Consider the following 17,566-nt stretch of genomic DNA (forward strand, 5'->3'; position numbering starts at 1 on the left):
ATGGCACCAGGCAAACCCCATCACTTGGATGTACTCCAAGCAGCCATGGTAAGCCTGAGAAGTGGCAGCCATAGGAGACAACAGAGCGATGCCCTCCTCCTTCTGCGAGCAGCAGGAGCTGTTCTCTCAACAAAAACTGCATTTCCTGCCACCTACCGCCCTTCCAGCGTTCTTATTTACAGACAGCGCTTTGATTTAGAAACACTTAAACACTGACAGTGTACTGACTGCTGCTTTAGACCACCATCAGCTCTTAGAGGACTGCTGCAATTTAAAGGTTTCACTGACAGACCAAAATATTCTGTTGCTGGTCGGTATTTCTCTGCAGTGTGCACTGAATTGTGGCCTTACTGCAGTATTTTGTTCTCATAGGTGCTACGTGTTCAGCTAAACCAAGGAACAAAAATGCTTCAAGCCAAATACCTTGGAATAAGTAATTTTGAAAATAACACACACTGTAGGAGAAGGACAGAAGGATCATTTAAATGATAAAGTCTTGAAGACTGTGACAGACTGCCAAAACCAGTGATAAGGGAGAAGTCTGTACCCAGAAGAAGTAGTAGAGATTACAAAGCTCAGAGGGTGCAGTTTGACATTTGAATGATAGGCACTTCTTCGTAGTGTACTTCTTGCTACCTCCTTGGTACTATTCAAGAAATCACATCAAAACAAAAACTGTATTCTCTAAACATGCAGTAAACACAAACTGACAACTAATAATTAATATCTTATATACTTTTTTTTAAAGGATATTTCCAACTAGGGTTAAAACCAGGCATTAAATAAATACACCCTCCTCCAGGAAAGCCACTCTACTTTCTTACCGTCGTCTCTGTTAATCCACCAACAGACACCGAGAGACCCAAAAGCACATAGTATTGGTATGCAGGCAAAGCTAAAAGCTGGGTGATTCGAGGGAAAGCTTCTGATGCAGCATTCCAGTTTAGAGTTTCTGCCTCTGACCTGAGGAAAGGGAAAAGGAAAAAAAAAATACTTTTACCTGTGGGAACTTCCATCTCCATACAGTGCTATGACAGCTCCTCATCCTCAAGCAACATCAGTGAAGAAAGTCTCTGACTTACCTAAAAACCCCAAATCAATCCTTGCTGTATGAGGAAAATAAACACCAAGACTACAGCCACGGCCAGTAAAGTGAAACAGTGTTCGACTCCACGTCCTGATTCAGATAAAGGATTTGAACCACAGTTTCCTTTTCCACAGCACTTTTCTCTACACTAAAAAAGCAACTACTCTTTCTTCCAGTTTAAGAGGCATTTGACTAATGCCCTTCATAATATGCTTTCATTTTTGCTTAGTCCTGAAGTGCTCAGTTAGCCTTGATCTCTGCAAGTTCCTGACAACTGACCTATCCCTGCAGACATGACCTCTACCATCCCTAATCTACCATGAAAATGGCCGGTGGGTTCAGAAATTACTGGAGCTGATCCAGAGGAAGGCTTCAGCAGCATTACCATGAACGCCTTCTCTCCTTATGAAATCATGGTTTTCACAGACACTTGTGCCACAAGTTCTTTTTTTTGGGGGGTCTGTTTTGTATGCTTACATGAATTCACTGAACACTTCAATGAAATTTGACAAACAGTTCCAAATATTCCCCAATAAAACAAATATCTTATTTCCACTGATTTAGGAAAGCTTCTTCAATCTATTACCTTGGGAATATCCTCTCCAATTCTTCTCGATGAGGTATGTGTGGAACTGGAGGACTGTCAAAATGTAAAAGAGTAAGGAACACAGATCCTGCATGAGCTCGAAACTTATCAATTTTTTCAGCTGATTGTTGGGCCAGCCAACACATAATCTGTTTGCAGCTAAAAAAAGAGAGAGAGAGAGAGAACAATTCATATATAATGAGTAGAATGTGTATTTAAATCATTGCAACTATCAAAATCATATCAATATGAAAGAAGTCTGGTTTAACGCTTTCTAATGAATATGCAGATGAATTAAGAAATCAAAATGGTAACAGAATCTTTAGAGATTTGTTTCCCATGTATCAATCAAAAGATGCCACAACTCTAGTGTTATTTGATATTCACATATCACCTTTCACCAGAGAATATACAATGGTGCTTTATGGATTGGATGAACATTTCAGATGGAAATAGAACAGGAACCTTGGGAAAAGCATATTCTCAAGCAGAAAACTGCAGATGTACCAGTAGACAAGGTCCATTCCCAAATCACCTATCCCAAATGAGGATTTAGCTCTGGTTATTTAACTGTCTCCCAATTAGCCTGCATCCATAATTAAACTCTCCGCTATGAAATCGTATTCTACAAGGCCCTTTACACCTTCAAAAGGAAAACTAAGACTATCAGAAAGAGCTAGAACTCTTTCAGTTACAGCAAGACCTACAGCACCAAGCAAATGTGATTCTTTTGCTTTCAATCAAACTGGAAGGAATTCCCTTTTAAGTCTGATGTGAGTAATTTCTGCAGAAGTCCAACAGGAGGAAACCCCTGGACAACAAGCATGGGCTGAGTACTGCATTCCTACTGAATCCACCCCATTTTCCTTCCAAGTGTCTGATTCACCAGCTAACAGTCATTCACTTGTTTTTAAATCTTTTAATTAATTAGAAATCACACAGCTATTCAGTCAACATGGGCATGCTCTGTCCATAAAACATCAGCTATCTTGCTTCACCTCAAGCTGTAATTAAAAATCACATTCACTATTAGGAACTCATGAAATCAAAAATCTGAATTTTGTTTTTAATTTATTTCCTTGTTAACAATTCCACAGAGATGACAGAAATGAAAGCAAATTCATCTCCACATTTCACCACATTCCAAATCAGTGATGCAGTGCCCTGTGTAAGTGGGTGAATTCCTATTCTGTTTAAGTGAATAATGTTGGCAATGTGCACAGAGGCTGCAAGTACAGACCAAATCTCACAGATGCACTGTGTGTAAAGTGAGACTGCCACCCACCTTCTCTCATTGAGGTTAGCCTCTCTGAAACACAGATAGAATATTTTCAGCATCTAATACAGTGTAAAAACTCATGTGTTCCTACCAAAGGTTCCATATGCTCAACAGAGGAGTAAGTGTACAATACATAAGCAATACTTCCTTGTATGGACTTGAATGTAATTATAAGAGATAAGACAAAAAGAGAACAAGTAGCATACATGTTGGCATTAATTAACTCTGCTTCATTCTGAACCAGCAAAAGCGTCACTTTCATTAAACTTGTCATAGCAGCTTCACGTACCCTGTTGAAACAGAAATATGTTAGAGCAGTTTAATCAGTACTTAAATAAGTACAGCAGATAGGTTAAACAGTCACTGGCAAAAATACCAGCAGGTACAAAACAGTGAAAACACTGAACAAGGAGAGCAGTTACCGTATTTTGGGAAGAAGAGGAGTGCATACGACTGCATAAATCCCCATTCCATAAAGCAAAGCCCATGTGTGCACTGAGAGCCATCCTCGCTTCCAGGCAGGTCCCCAAACTGACCATCTTGGTTTTCATTCCAGCCAGGTTATTAAGAAGGCCAGAACTGATAGCCATTAGTCATATGTAGCGTGCCAATTGGTTTTTAAAACTAAGTCTTTTGTCTTCAAATTCTCTTCAATTCAAATCAACATTTTTGCAGAGATATTTAAACCACTTCTGGAAGTGTCACATTCTTCCAAATTTTCAAGCTTAGTACTTCCAGCATTAGGAAAAACTGTGACTCAGAATGGCTCAAATCCGTCCCCTATAATAATTCTGTGAAAAAGATTAACTTAAATAACATTAACACGTGCTTGATGTCCACCTTCCTGACCAGAGCCAGCACATTCATCCTTTCTCAGTTATAAGTAAATACAGAGAGAGAAATTTACAAAAGGGTACACCTGTCTACTGCGAGACTTCCAAAATAAACTGAAAAAAATAGCTGCCTGTGTAATCTAAAACTGGGTGAGACACTTGTCATAAGGGTAAAAAAAATGTCAATTACATCACTTTTTCCTAAGTAGTTTAATAGAAGTTTGGCAATCTTTCATCAAAGGATGTTTTTCTCCCTTTTTCTTACAGTATCTGACGTTTAGACACTCACGTCTAACACCTGTAGTCAGATTGGACAAGTCCTAGCAAACTAGCTGTCAAAATAAAGGTGAAGTTTGCATATGGAAAGTACAGTTGGTTATACTTTCCCACGATTCCATTAAAGAAAGACAAAAATCACACACCAAAGGAAAGGTCTGCAGAAAATGGCATTTCTCTCCATATCTTTCCATCTTAGTCAACAATTTAAAAGAAACAGAATGAGAAAACATAGCTAAGAGGCCACAGAAGTATTCAGCAGTCTATAGTTTGCTATGAGAAAAGCCTCCCCTTCCCTCTTCAATTTGCATGTTTTGGGGACTGTTGATTTTGGCTGATGTTGTGAAAGAAGGTTTAAAAAAAAGTGGGACTCAAAGCACATTTGAATTTTAATGGCAATTCGATTTCCTTAGGATTTCTTTGAAAATTTCCACTTGGCAGAATTTTGTTTTGTGTTTAAATTAAGACAGACAAGAAGATCACCAATAGGGGAACCTGAACCAGGTGAGCTGGTACAAGCAGAAGGTCACTTGAGTAACTAATTGTTCTTAACCAGTTTCTCCCTTATCAGCTTCAGCAACTCACCTAATTTTGAAAGCAGAAAGCTCCAGATCTCCTCCTTTCTCTGACTCATCCCCCTACATGCCTGCTCTTACATTTTATTCAAGCTACTCTCGTGTCACTCGTGTGTTATTACATACTCTGAGCTACAGACCCACTCACCTCCTCCTTGCTTTTTGACAGCTGACAAAGTAGGAGAAGGAATGCCAAGATGCTTCCTCCCTTGTGCGTACTGGAATGACCTGCTCTTGATCCTTACTAGTTTGCATTCTTGTTTCCTCTTTTAAGTTTGAGATGTCAAACGCATCTACACTTCTCTGACTTGCTGCCCTGTGTTGTTTCCCTTCTACCCTACAATTATTTGGAATTTCCATTTACACTGTATGCTCCATCCCCCACCAGACCTTGCTGTCATGTGACAATCGGTATTGAAGGCTGAGGCTCAGGGCATCATTGCATAAAAAATACAACTACAAACACACAAACATTAACTTAGGCTGATAGGAGTAACTTAGATTATTTTTCTTCTACCCTTTTTCAACACGTTTGTAAATACTGTAGTGAAAAACTTAAAGGTTGCTCCAGGAGTGGTCTGTTTTGCTCACAGCAGGGAGAAGGGAGCAAGTCACCGAGACTGTTCTGGCCACAAAAAGAAGTGTGATGAGGAAGAAGGCACCCCTACCACGCCTGCCTGCAAGGCACACTAACTTCATGGCCCCTGCAACCTTCCTAAGACAGTAACTGCAACCACAGTTTGCAACCATTCTCTTGGAAATCTTGAAAATTTGTCACTCACAAATTAAGCAACTGCTCCCTCTCCTGGCAAAAAACAACAACACACGAACATGGAAGGAGCTCAATAACTAGGAGTCAACGTACTACTTCAAAGAAGCTAGAAAATACAACTTAAAGCACTGTAGTTTTAACAGCTAAATATGTGCCTAATATTCAATAACTTCCACACAATCAGAACAAGGCTGAATTCCAGTTTCACTTCTTGGTGTGAAGGGACGAACAGCCTGGACAGCTTTCCCTTTCCACATTTATTCCACCAGTATATTTCCAAAATCAAACCACAAGGTTGGAATTATCTACTTATTTCTAATTGGACATAAAACATGACACTAAGCTGAAGTCTCACACTGCGAGGCATCTTACCATCCTCCAACATCTCCTCGGCTGTCTGTGGTATAGTCAGTCACACAATTGAGCAATGTAGCATAAATCTGAGCAACATTATCTTTGCAGATATACTCTTCCTGGGATCCTTCGCCCTTAACACCCACTGTCTGGCAAATCCTTTAAAAAGAGAGAACAGAGGGGAAAAAAATACGCTAGCAAGGGGAAACATGAAGATCACAGCTTTGTTCTGTTGCTTAATAAAATTCACTAGACATAAGAGTATACTAAGCCCCCGTAACAATTCCCACAAACAAACATACAGTATGCAGAATGGTTCTGAGACTATTGTAGATTTGAGGATTTCTTCTCAGTATTCAGGTTTAAAAAAAAAAACATCGAAACCAAAATCTCAACAGAGGAGCCAACTGCTTTTATGTCTGAAATACTACAAAAAGAAGGCTGTTTACTTACCTGTCGCTTTCCTACTCTTACTACAATGAAGCAAGCAAATAGAACAAAGCACTCATAACAGGTGCAATGAATTTGATATTAAATTTCTTCCTACTGAAGATTATGTGTCATGTGAGAACAAGATTCTTCTGCACCGTAACAGTGTAAGAGTATATATGCTCTGATACTATTAACATTAAATATGCTGTGGCACATAAATATTGACAATATTCCTTAAGATAAAATGTACTGTTTCTTTAAACAAATTCAATCATCTTCCTAGAATCAAGTGGAAGAATCTATGCTGTTCATTTTCACCAAAGCTCACCAAATGGCAGCCCATGGAAATGGTGAACTTTGAAATATATTCTAGCTATTTTTTTCATTGATTTAAAAACGAAACATGAGAGCTGTACTCCATCCTCAGATGTGACATAATCCTCTGCATCAAAGGTGTACAGGATAATGGAGATGTACACGGTTCCATATTAGAAATGCATAATTTTTTTCATAGGGTGATTTCAAGATCATTGCAGCAAGTTTGTATTAGAAAGTGGGGGGAAGAGTAGAAACCTTTTATAGAAAGAATTAAAATTAGATAAAAAAATAAAGAAGATAAACATACTCTGCAATTGCTATTAGGGCATCTCTTCTGGATTCGGCAAAGCTCACGTCTCTGGGGGTAATTAAGGTAACTTTTCTCAGACCTTCCAAAACCTGAAAGAAAAAAAAGGATATATTTCAATCCAATGTAATATTTATAAGAGACCTATGTTTAGAGATAGTAGGAAAATTAGGTGAATTACATACAGGAGAACCAAGCAGTCAATAGCTTTGGGTTTCTCACCACGACCTGTCAGTATGCCTCAATGCTCCCTTTGGACAAGTGTTCCACACCAAAGGGTAACATTCAACCTGCTTTTTCCATTAACACCACCAAAGCGGGACTAAATATTAATTACCAGAATCTATGGCAAGCTGAACTTGTGATTTTTTGGTGTTACTGTACATTACAATTCAAAACCGTTTCACAAAGACCTTTAATTATGATCATTATTATTTATTTCATTACGATCACAGGTTTCATTTAGAATACCTTGTGCCCTCTCGTCTCACCTGTTGAAGCCTGCCCTTTAGCAGAAACCTTGGAAGGGCTCCAAGGGCGAGCGAAAAGCCACAACGAATCATCTGCTCCGTGCTCTGTAGTTCTGAGATGTACTGTGTCACCAGCTCACCTGGAAAAGAAAAAAAAGCAATTGCAAAGTAACTTTTACATCATTACCATTACATATTTGGCTAACTAAAAAAGTAACAGGAAAACTACCCTCCGAATATAGCACCTAGAAAGTTTTATAGTTCATTATGTAAAATACAAGGTATTTTACATTTCCTACAGGAAAAAAAAAAAAATCAAAAATTCTAAGCCCACAGAATGGTTTGGGCTGGAAGGGACCTTAAAGAGCCCCCACGTCCCAACCCCTGCCATGGGCTGGCTGCCCCGGTCCCATCCACGGCCTTGGACACCTCCAGGGATGGGGCAACCACACTTCCCTCCTGGGCAGCACAGCCATGGCCTCACCGCCTCCAGGTAAAGAATTTCCTCCTCACATCTGACCTAAATCTCCCCTGTTAGTTTAAAACCATGTTCCACCACAATCAAACAAAATTTCTTCTCCCTCCTGATTATAATCTCCCTTTAAATACTGGAAGGCCACTACAAGGTCACCCTGGAGCCTTCTCTTTTTCAGACTGAAGAGGCCCAGCTCCCTCAGCCCTTCCCCAGAGATGTGCTCCAGCCCTCTGAGCATCTTCGTGGCTCTCCCCTGGCCCTGCTCCAACAGCTCCACATCCTTTATGTGCTGGGGGCCCAGGCCTGGACGCAGCACTGTGGGTGGTGGCTCAGAAGGGCAGAGCAGAAGGGCATGATCACATCCCTTGCCTGGCTGGCCACCCCTCTTTTGATGATATTCATAGCTGCATGGATGTTTATTTTCCAAATATAAAGTCAGAATTTTAGGCACACTAACTCCAGTCATTCAGTAGATGGACAGAATTCTCAATTTAAAAGATGAAGCATTTTATAAAAATCTGCAGAATAAGTCTAAGCATGATTTTCAGTGTAAAGACAGAGAACAATCTCTCTCGTATTTATAGTCATCATTTTCCATTATCAGACAAACACTCTGTGTGAGGAAATTTCTGTCTCGGATGGATCCATCAAGGCCTGTTATGCAACTGTTCTCTTCAGAAAGTCTTTACTGGACTGGAGTGATTCAAACACACACACAGGTCATACCTAAGCAATGAGACTTTGTCATTTTTTATGGAGAAACAAACTAACAGAAAAGTTGGATCTTTTAAAGGTGAAAGCTTGAAAAGAAGTGGCCACCTGTAACAGTGGGTGCTGTGCTCAGGTCCTTTGAATTGCTACATGACCATACCAGGAAGGGCTCTGCAAACAGCAGTGCAGAGGAATTGAACAAGAATAAACTGAAGTATATTAGGAAAGGACAGCTCACCAATGAAGTAAAGTGACATGAAGAAGAACACGAGAATTCCAGAAAAAAAACTCTAGGAACAACCAAGAGAGCTGCAATAAACACAACTCCAACTCAGAAAAGGAGAAAGGCAGTCTCTCTCACCTTACCAAACATATACTTTTTAATCTTGAAAAGAAAAAACTCAAAGATCCCATGAAAATTACATAATTGTGCCATTGCTTATTGCCATCTAAGACTGAAATGATTGAGCAATATTTGCTAGAGGAAGAAAGATCAGTTACCATAAGAAACTGCAGTTTAATCATACCTCATGACTTCTTTTTCTTTAAATCCCTGTGCAATTCAACAGGCCTCAACTAGTTCCTCACATCAGGAAATCAGTTCTCTGTCCAGAGGTTAGCAATACTTTCACATGAGCACCTACTATTCAAAATCTTCCAAACAAGTGGCATGTAAGACATAGTGACATAGGAAAATGCAGTGCTTGCTTAGACAGCAAGATGTCTTAGTAAGACTACCACAACCTTCCCTTCCATTGACACAACTTGAAGGCTGAAATTTTAGCAATATGACAAATTTAAGACATGATGAAAAACGAACAACTTGTCTTAAAATCTTTAACTTCAATTACATCCCTGAACTACCATGGCTAGTGTGACTCCTCCAGGCCCATGCTAGATGAAAAGCTCATCCAGAATCCAGTGAAAAATGAAGGTTTATAGGCATGTAACAGTACAACAAATATAACACAAGTGCAGCCATCTATGGAATGCTCTTCCAGTATATCCCTCTCCTCTTGCTTTTGAAACATAGCTGACTTCTCTGCTCAACTTTTTCAGAAGGTTGACACTCCAACCTCACAATCTTCTTTGACTCAGTGTTGGGCTGGTTGGGTTTTTTTAAACCTGCCTCAGTATCACATTGCATCTATTTATTCTGAGAAAACAAACAAGCCATTTGGGCATGCAGCGCCAGCCTGCATGAAGAAAAGGGTCATTTTAAAATTATTTTATTTATTTTTACAAAAATACAGAGATTAGGTGATGTATAAAAGAATTAAAAATCAAGTTATGGCTGATATATAAAAAGCAGTCTAACTTCTCTAGGGCAGGGAATGCACGTCACAGTACGTGACAGGTGTCTATGTCATTCTTGGAAGTACCACAATAAAAATACCAGTGATGTCTTTTGTTACCTGATTTAGAAATGATACATGAGTTTGCAATTGCAAAAAAAAAACAACCAACCAAACAACAACAAAACACTGCTTTGTAAACTATACATAACTGCAAGGTATACGTTGCAGCATACAAGAACATAAATGCTGCTATTCTTAAAATTCCTACTCTATATAATCTAGTAAAATTAGTATGAAATTGCGATGCTCCCCTCGCCCCCAATTCACTCAATTCCTCCAAAGTGTACATAAGGTACAGCCCAGCATCCTCGACCTCTTCAGTAAATACAAATCCTTACCCTGTAAAGCTGGATCAGCTTCTCCATTTTCATTGATGTAATATTCATTACACAAAGCACTCAGTGCAGACACTGCAGACTCCTGAAACAAAGGCAAAATTGTGAACTTCATATCATGAAATATGATCTTAGTAAATATAGCTGCACTTAAAGTTAAGAGGTTAAAGAGAAAGATGATTTTTTTTATGTTTGTTTTTTTTGTTGTTGTTTAATGACTACCTCCAGCTACTGTCATTGACTTTTTGTTAAATTCTTCCCTACTCTGGTTTAAGATCAGCTGAAAAGGAAACCTATGGAAGAACAAAACAGATTCTTCTCTTATTCTTTTAAAAGTTCCCGTATTTAACACATTAACAGTAGTGTGGATGCTGCATTTCCAGCTCTCCTGTTGTATCTGCAGGATGACACAGTATTACCAAATCCATGTTATTCGTTATCTGCAATATATAGATTCCAGACTGATAAGAAATGTTTCCTTTCCTACAGAAAGGAAGCACAGCACAAAGACATGGATTACCCAACTGCTGCAGATCCCTCACTTTCTAAAGAGAACGGTTTTCTTTTTTAAAGGTATCACATTCTATGACAAGAGTGTATGTTATGTCAGAAAGGAAGATGACTTTTCAGTGTTCCATGGATATTATTCCTCTCTAAAATCAAGTGAGAATTGTCATTTACTAAACACAGTTCAATGTTAATTAATATTAAAGCAAACAAGTCAAAATTTTTTACAGCCTATAATTAATTCTCCGGCTAGGTTTAGAAGTTCCAGTAAAGACGTACAAACTCTTTGAATAAACTGCAAATAACAAAGGAATATTCCAAGAATTTAATTTCATCTTTCATCAGTGATTTGGATACATTTCAGTCTGCTCTGTCGTCTGAGGAAACCTTTAAGATGAGCCACCAACTGCTCCCAATGGCTTTTTATCTTATTTTAAGAAATGAACAAAATGAATAAAGTATTTTCTATTCAAATGGTGTCTGCGACAGCCGTAATCTCTAACAGGGCAGACTAAAATTATCTTTTTAATTTGGTAGAATCTCCTTTAAGAGTACAAGATCAAACTTACATGGTATTACTCAGGAAAATTAAGGTAAATAGCTGGAGACACGAAGACCATGTACATAAAATAGCACAAAGAAAATGAAAATAGCACTCATTGATGGATTTAATACTCAGAATTAGTACAGTTGGAGAGCACAGTAAAAGGATTTTACTACAGATTAATGGAAAATTTAAGTACTGTGTCCCAAATAATTCCTGTTGCTTCAGACCAATTTTCTCCCTGCTAACAAACCCACGCTGAGGTATCCATCAGACATGAAGATATTGTCCAGAGACACTTCTCTAAAAAAATTTATCTGAAACCATTAAAAACAACCCAAATCAACGTATCTTACACACATGACATATATATATCAATGCAGTAGATTTCCTTATTATTAAACAAGGTAACAAAAATAGATATTTTATCCATGGTCCATTTTTTGAGACAGACTAAGATTTAAAACTTTGTATTTATATTAAAAAAAATGGCATTGGGTGGCTTAATAAACACAGGAATCATAGTTGCAGTAATATATGAAGCAAGACAAAATCATACACCAGAACAGAAGAAAAATGTCACATTGATGTAATTAGGTGGCAAACTGAGCAGCTTCGAGCACCGGGCACTGCTCACTGTTAGTCCATCATCAGTGCCAGCGACTGCCAGTGACTTTGTTCAAATCCACACACAAAAACACGCTTTGCAGTAACTGCTCAAGCATTAAACAGGAAGCCTCCTTGCAATTTAGGAGAATTCACGTTTTGGTTTGTTTTTAAATTCCCCTCTCAGCAGTCTAAGAAACAAACACACAAGAAGTAATCACATTCCATGGAAAATACTCCAATGGAAAGCAAAAATGCTTCTAATTCTGTATGGCATGTGATGACACGAAGAAGGAATAGCTACTGTACCTTTACATGCTGTCGTGCAGCGCATGAAGCAAGAGGAAGACTTCTTAGACTGTCATTTATTAGCCACTGCCAGCCCTCTGAAACAGTAAGGAACATACAAGGTATTACCTTTCTGACTTTATAAACTTCAGCATTTTCTCTCTTATAGCAAAAAAGAATAGCAGCCATCCATATTCACTTACTTCCTGCCTTTCCAACATTAACAAGGTTGTGTATTCTGGCTCATTTTACAAAGTACACAGTGCAAAAGCTGGCTGGTAATACTGAAAAGTACACAGATAAAAACACTGCAAACACCACAAATCTGTACCATCTCTGTGCAGACCTGTGTATCTTTCTGATATGTTATTTGTAAGCCCACTCAAATTTGCTGATCCTCACTGTCCCTTCATAAAACACCACTCATGATGTTTTACAGCTTAATGAAAATGAAGCTGTGCTTACTCGAAAATGGAAGGCAATTTAAAACACTACGTACCGATTATTGGATCTCCTTTAAACGGCATTTTGGATAGTGACAGCTTTTCAATTAAAGTGCAGACTGTAAGAAAATAAATTTGGCAACCAGATAAATAATCAAGAAGACAATTGGCAGCTACTTTAAATACACAGCTACACCATGTTACATTAGCATTAATTCTAAACTGAGGGAAATTTGCAAAGAGAAGTCCAGGACGCGTTAGTTGTCAAGTCTTTGTTATTTTAAGTCTATACGCTTACATGAGCTTCAAACTTATGGAACTGTATTCTTTTAGGGCTTCAAAGCTGCTCTGGGGAATAGAAATTAACACACTAAGCACTGCATAACTGCGCCATACAACCAACTGACCGCATTGCTCAAATTTGCCCAGCACTCAGGGAATACACTATCTCCCACCTCCTGGTGATCAGATGAAATAAAACACAGGTCAGTGCACAACCATTATCTGATTGCTTTAGAGTTGGAGGAGAGCAGGGAGAGGACAGAACAAGCTACTACATACTGCCAGTTTTTTGTTTCCCTCTGCTACTACAATTTAATCTTTGAGTCTTACTCCAGCCTCTGTACACAGTTGATCATCTTAACTTATAACCAACTGACTGGGCTCCAAATCTACTCTTCAATTCAGTCCTCACTATGGCAATGTCACACAGTCAGGCTCCCTGCTCACAGTATGGCAGCTTCTTCACTGATACTTATTCACAGACAGATTAAGTATAAGACAACTAAAACCAAGTCTCTCAGGGTCCCTCCTCAGTCCTCTAAGCTTCTTTTATGCTCTGTTGTGGTTGAGCTCATCATCTTCATTAGACATGCATGCAATTTGTGGAACACTTTCAATTCTTCCCTTATTCTACCTACGCAGCCGTATCTTGCCAAAATGCTGCCATTTCTACTTCTCAAATATATGAAACATTCAGCTGCTGAGCAGTTAGAACAGATGAGAACCAGCAGTTGAAAATATGTTCTTTCAGTGTTACGACATCACATCTGTAAACTCACTCAAAGACAGATTTCCCCTTGCTCCTCCACTCCTTCCATTTGACTGCCTTTCAATATTGGTACTGATTTGCTTAACCCACTAAGTTTGAAGATGTGATTTAAGTCATCCCAAGTCAGAATCTGCTATCTAGCACTTCCCTCATTCAACTAATGAGCAGGAAACTAAAGTTGGTTTCATTTCCTTATCCACACACGTTACCTACTTTTCCCTGTAATGCCCATACTTTTCACCTTGTTTCTGTACATACTTATCATTGGACTCCTCATTATTAATGTAATACAACCCTTTCCACAAACTGTTGTTTATATGGCCTTTATTCTTCACCTTTGCAGACATATGCATAATGATAAAATCATTAGTTACATGATCACGTCTGTCTTAATGGACGGACCACATCTCTTCTGGAGGGGAATTGGGGTATACCAGGGAAATCAAATTCAACCCCAAATAAAATTAGTTTTGCTCAAAAGGTGAAGTGTGTGACATAAATCCAAGAACTGCCTTCAACTCTTACACAAATGGGGTGACTCCCAGTTGTGCTGGTAAATAATATTCTGCCATATCTGACTTTTGATTAGCTTTCAAACATCATATTTTTAATTACTATGTATACTTTATTTATGCATTCAATAGAACGTGTGCAAAGCAAACTGAAAAAAGCAAACAGAAGAACTGCGTATTGCACATTTTGTTTCATAGCTCTGCTGTGGTACTTACCAGCTGGTCTCATCAGTTCTCCACCTAACCCCCTGCAAAGCAAACGGAGAGGCACTGTCACGAGCAGTTTGAATGCAGTGCCCAATGAGGGCCAAAAGTGTCTCTACAGCAATTTAGAAAGCAGATCACACAACATCTTTAACTTTTCTAACTGATCAGTACAAACATATTTCTTTTTAAATTAACTGTTGTCTTCTTCTGACCTCAGCATGATGTACACAAGGCGTTCCTGAACATTTAGCTTTCTGCTTCTGAAGAATGCAAACCCAATCTTTCTAATTTTTAGTGTGTATAATAAAAGATTGTCAAGTTCATTCTTCTTTTCTTCTTACTTCCTTCAGAAGCATTAGAAACTTTGGCAATTTTTCAGCCATACAGCTTTCAATTTCCACAACTGCAAAGCAATTACACAAAGTTTTAACAAAATCTTCATTTCTGGAACATTACCAGTTGCATTACGTTGCTCACCAGTTCCCATTTTCACAAATTTCAACTGGTTCATTTCCCTGGCAAAGTTTCTCACCCTCTTCCCTTCATCCTCCTCTTCCCTGCTAAAGCCCTCTCAGATGATTTTGTGTTCATCACAAGAAAAGCAGTAAAAATTCCAACTCATCAGAAGGGGAGGGAAACAAAAGTCCTAAGACATTTCAGACCATCCTGAAAAAAAGAGTACATCACATAAGAATGGTCCTTACCAGCTCAGACCTGAAGCCCACCTATCCTTGTTTATTAACCTGGCCGCTGGCGGCCCCAGGAGGAGAAAGTCTGAGCGAGGCACAGAGCAGAGAGGGAGAAGCATCCTGGAACTGCAGGGCCTGTTTCCATTCCCCAGCCTGTCGTGTCTCTGGGCAGAGACCTGTCTCCTCATACCACTGAGCAACATCTGCTGGTTCCTTGGATATCCTCAAGGCACCATGAGCATTGCTTGGGGTGTTCTGCTCAGTGTCACCCACCCTGTGGCATAATTTTCCCATTTTTTGAACCTTTGACCCCTGCCCTTCCTTTGGATATTTCCTCCCTTGGCGCCTTATTCTCATCTCCCTTCACTTCTGTTGGAACATTTCCTCCCCGAGGTGTGCCAAACCCATAATCACCTGTTTGTATGGCTACGTTCTGGCAGAAACTCCCAGCAAGGGGGAGGAACAACAAAGGCTTTCTGTTTGTGTTTTTTTGTTTTGTTTTCTAAAAAGAACTTCTTCCCTCCTACCTCCCACAATAAAATTAGTAGCTGTGCTCACAAGGCAAACCATAGCAACCCTAACAACTCTAAAAACTTTGTTCTCCAATTCATCCTTTTATATGAGCTTCAAAAGCCAAAACATTTTAAACGAGTTTTTCCATCCCATGCAAGTAGGTTCCTCCTGTTACATGCACTTGTGTTTCTGACTCAACATTCTCACTGGTTTGTCAGGTGGTGGAGAGGCGCCAACTCAACACTACTGCAATGTGCCTTGGATCAGCATTTCCTTTAATTGGCAAACTTTTGCTTTCAACAATCAATACATTAAGCTCTACGCAATGCTCTATGGCTCAGTTTATCATCACAGCAAGCAAGAGATTCCACATCCCCATACTGATAAGCTCCTTGTATTATCTACCCCACCTTCCTGCCACGCTGTCTGCTCTCCAACTTCTAAAAAAATTAAATTAGAAAACAACATGATGTAAGGAGTTGATATAGTGGCAAAAATAGAAGAACGATGTGGCAAGGGTTGCTTCCTCTTCGGTGTTTCTTTTTCCTTCATTTTGTACCTCACCCATTCCTTGCCTTTTGTCTGTTGTCTTACTGTAAATGAGTGTAAAATAATGATCTTGTGAATTCGTTTGGTGTGCAACAAAGTCTGCTGATGCAAGGATTCAGATATGGACTTTGTTCCAACTACAAAGCAAGAACTGAGTCACAAAGGCTGCTCTTCTCCACTTCTTCTGACTGCCAACAAGGAAGTCAGGCCACGCAAAGCTACTCTTATGTTAATAACTTGACAGCTATCCCTTCCTTTGGCATTACATCAAGTTCATTTAATTTCTGAGTTCAGAGCCTCATTGAGGATTGTTGGCCCTGTGGAAAATGATGAATGGTGACACTGAATTGCACATTAAGATTTCTACATAACGCAGAAACTACAATCAGATCTATCTGCAAAGGCACTGTCATCCTGTGTTCTCTGCACAACTTTTCATGCCGTGTCTTGCCCACACATCACCACAGATCAGACAATTTATCTTTTTTTTTTCTTTTCCATAACACATACATTTCAATTTTAGGAACTAAGAATTCTATTCTAACTCAAGATCTTTTCTCAGTCAGTGTTTACTTTGTCAAACAAGATGTGCACCTTCCTATTAACTTTATCTCACCCTGCAGTATGACACTAAATTAAAAAGATATGGATCTATCTATTTCAGAGATTTAGAATTTTGCTGTATTGTCAGTATTTTCTCTTTTTTTGTTCCAAGGATGCATCTAGAAGTTACATCACATTCACAGATGTACCTGTTTCAAGGTTTATTTATTAACTCAGTTTGTAACTTTACTGATGCAGCGCCCAGGTTCCATTAGCTCCAGATATTTCTTCCCATGTGGAATTCCATTGAAATGTTTCTCTCCTAGAAATATTCTGGATAGGATTACAACAGTCAAAATACACAATCCCTTGTTGAACCAATGGATGAAGATTGTTGATCTAGTCATGCCAGTATATATTGTAAAATTATGGAGGCATGAATCAGAACTGCTTCCAGTTCATGTCAAAGTTCAAGGTACTTCTGTAGATTTCTAAAACTGTATTTAAAACTCAATTTTTGGGAAGAGTTCAGAATTCATCTTTATGATTATAAAAATAACATTAATTGAAACAGTTCCAAATGAATAGCATCTTTGTTTTCATATACATCCAAATTTGAAGTTAAAGCTACTGGAACATCTGAAAATATTCAATTGCAAATACTCAATTTCCAGAAAGCCAAGTAGAGTTTTCACACCAACATGAGTAGTAACCAAGCATTTGGGAACAGTTTCTCCCACGTAGAACTGAGGTATCTTAAAGGCCCGGTCTGTCCATGTACAGGATGAAAAATTAAAAACTGTCCCTTCAATAAAGCTGCTATAGTCATCCTCAGAAGATGCAGAGAATAAATAATATGAAGCCAACAAACACCTGCTTTATGTTACTGTAAACTCAAATGCTGAGTGTACACATTTGTATTGTATTCTAACACCAGAAATCTACA

At 38.8% G+C, this 17,566-nt stretch overlaps 1 protein-coding gene across 2 annotated transcripts in view; it reads right to left on the reverse strand.

Annotated features, from left to right (window-relative positions):
• The window catches only part of TBCD (tubulin folding cofactor D), a 109,225-nt gene that overhangs the window by 16,860 nt on the left and 74,799 nt on the right, over positions 1-17,566 (reverse strand). For both annotated transcript variants that reach the window (NM_001389246.2, XM_015295136.4), the window contains exons 23-32: positions 14,336-14,367; positions 12,613-12,675; positions 12,135-12,211; positions 10,172-10,253; positions 7,311-7,429; positions 6,820-6,911; positions 5,781-5,921; positions 3,159-3,242; positions 1,674-1,832; positions 825-963 (exon numbers count right to left, since the gene is read on the reverse strand). In NM_001389246.2, the coding sequence (NP_001376175.2) occupies positions 825-963; positions 1,674-1,832; positions 3,159-3,242; positions 5,781-5,921; positions 6,820-6,911; positions 7,311-7,429; positions 10,172-10,253; positions 12,135-12,211; positions 12,613-12,675; positions 14,336-14,367 (988 nt within the window). The remainder of the gene's footprint in view (positions 1-824; positions 964-1,673; positions 1,833-3,158; positions 3,243-5,780; positions 5,922-6,819; positions 6,912-7,310; positions 7,430-10,171; positions 10,254-12,134; positions 12,212-12,612; positions 12,676-14,335; positions 14,368-17,566) is intronic.

Source organism: Gallus gallus, chromosome 18 (assembly GCF_016699485.2).
Source record: "Gallus gallus isolate bGalGal1 chromosome 18, bGalGal1.mat.broiler.GRCg7b, whole genome shotgun sequence".
NCBI lineage: Eukaryota > Metazoa > Chordata > Aves > Galliformes > Phasianidae > Gallus > Gallus gallus.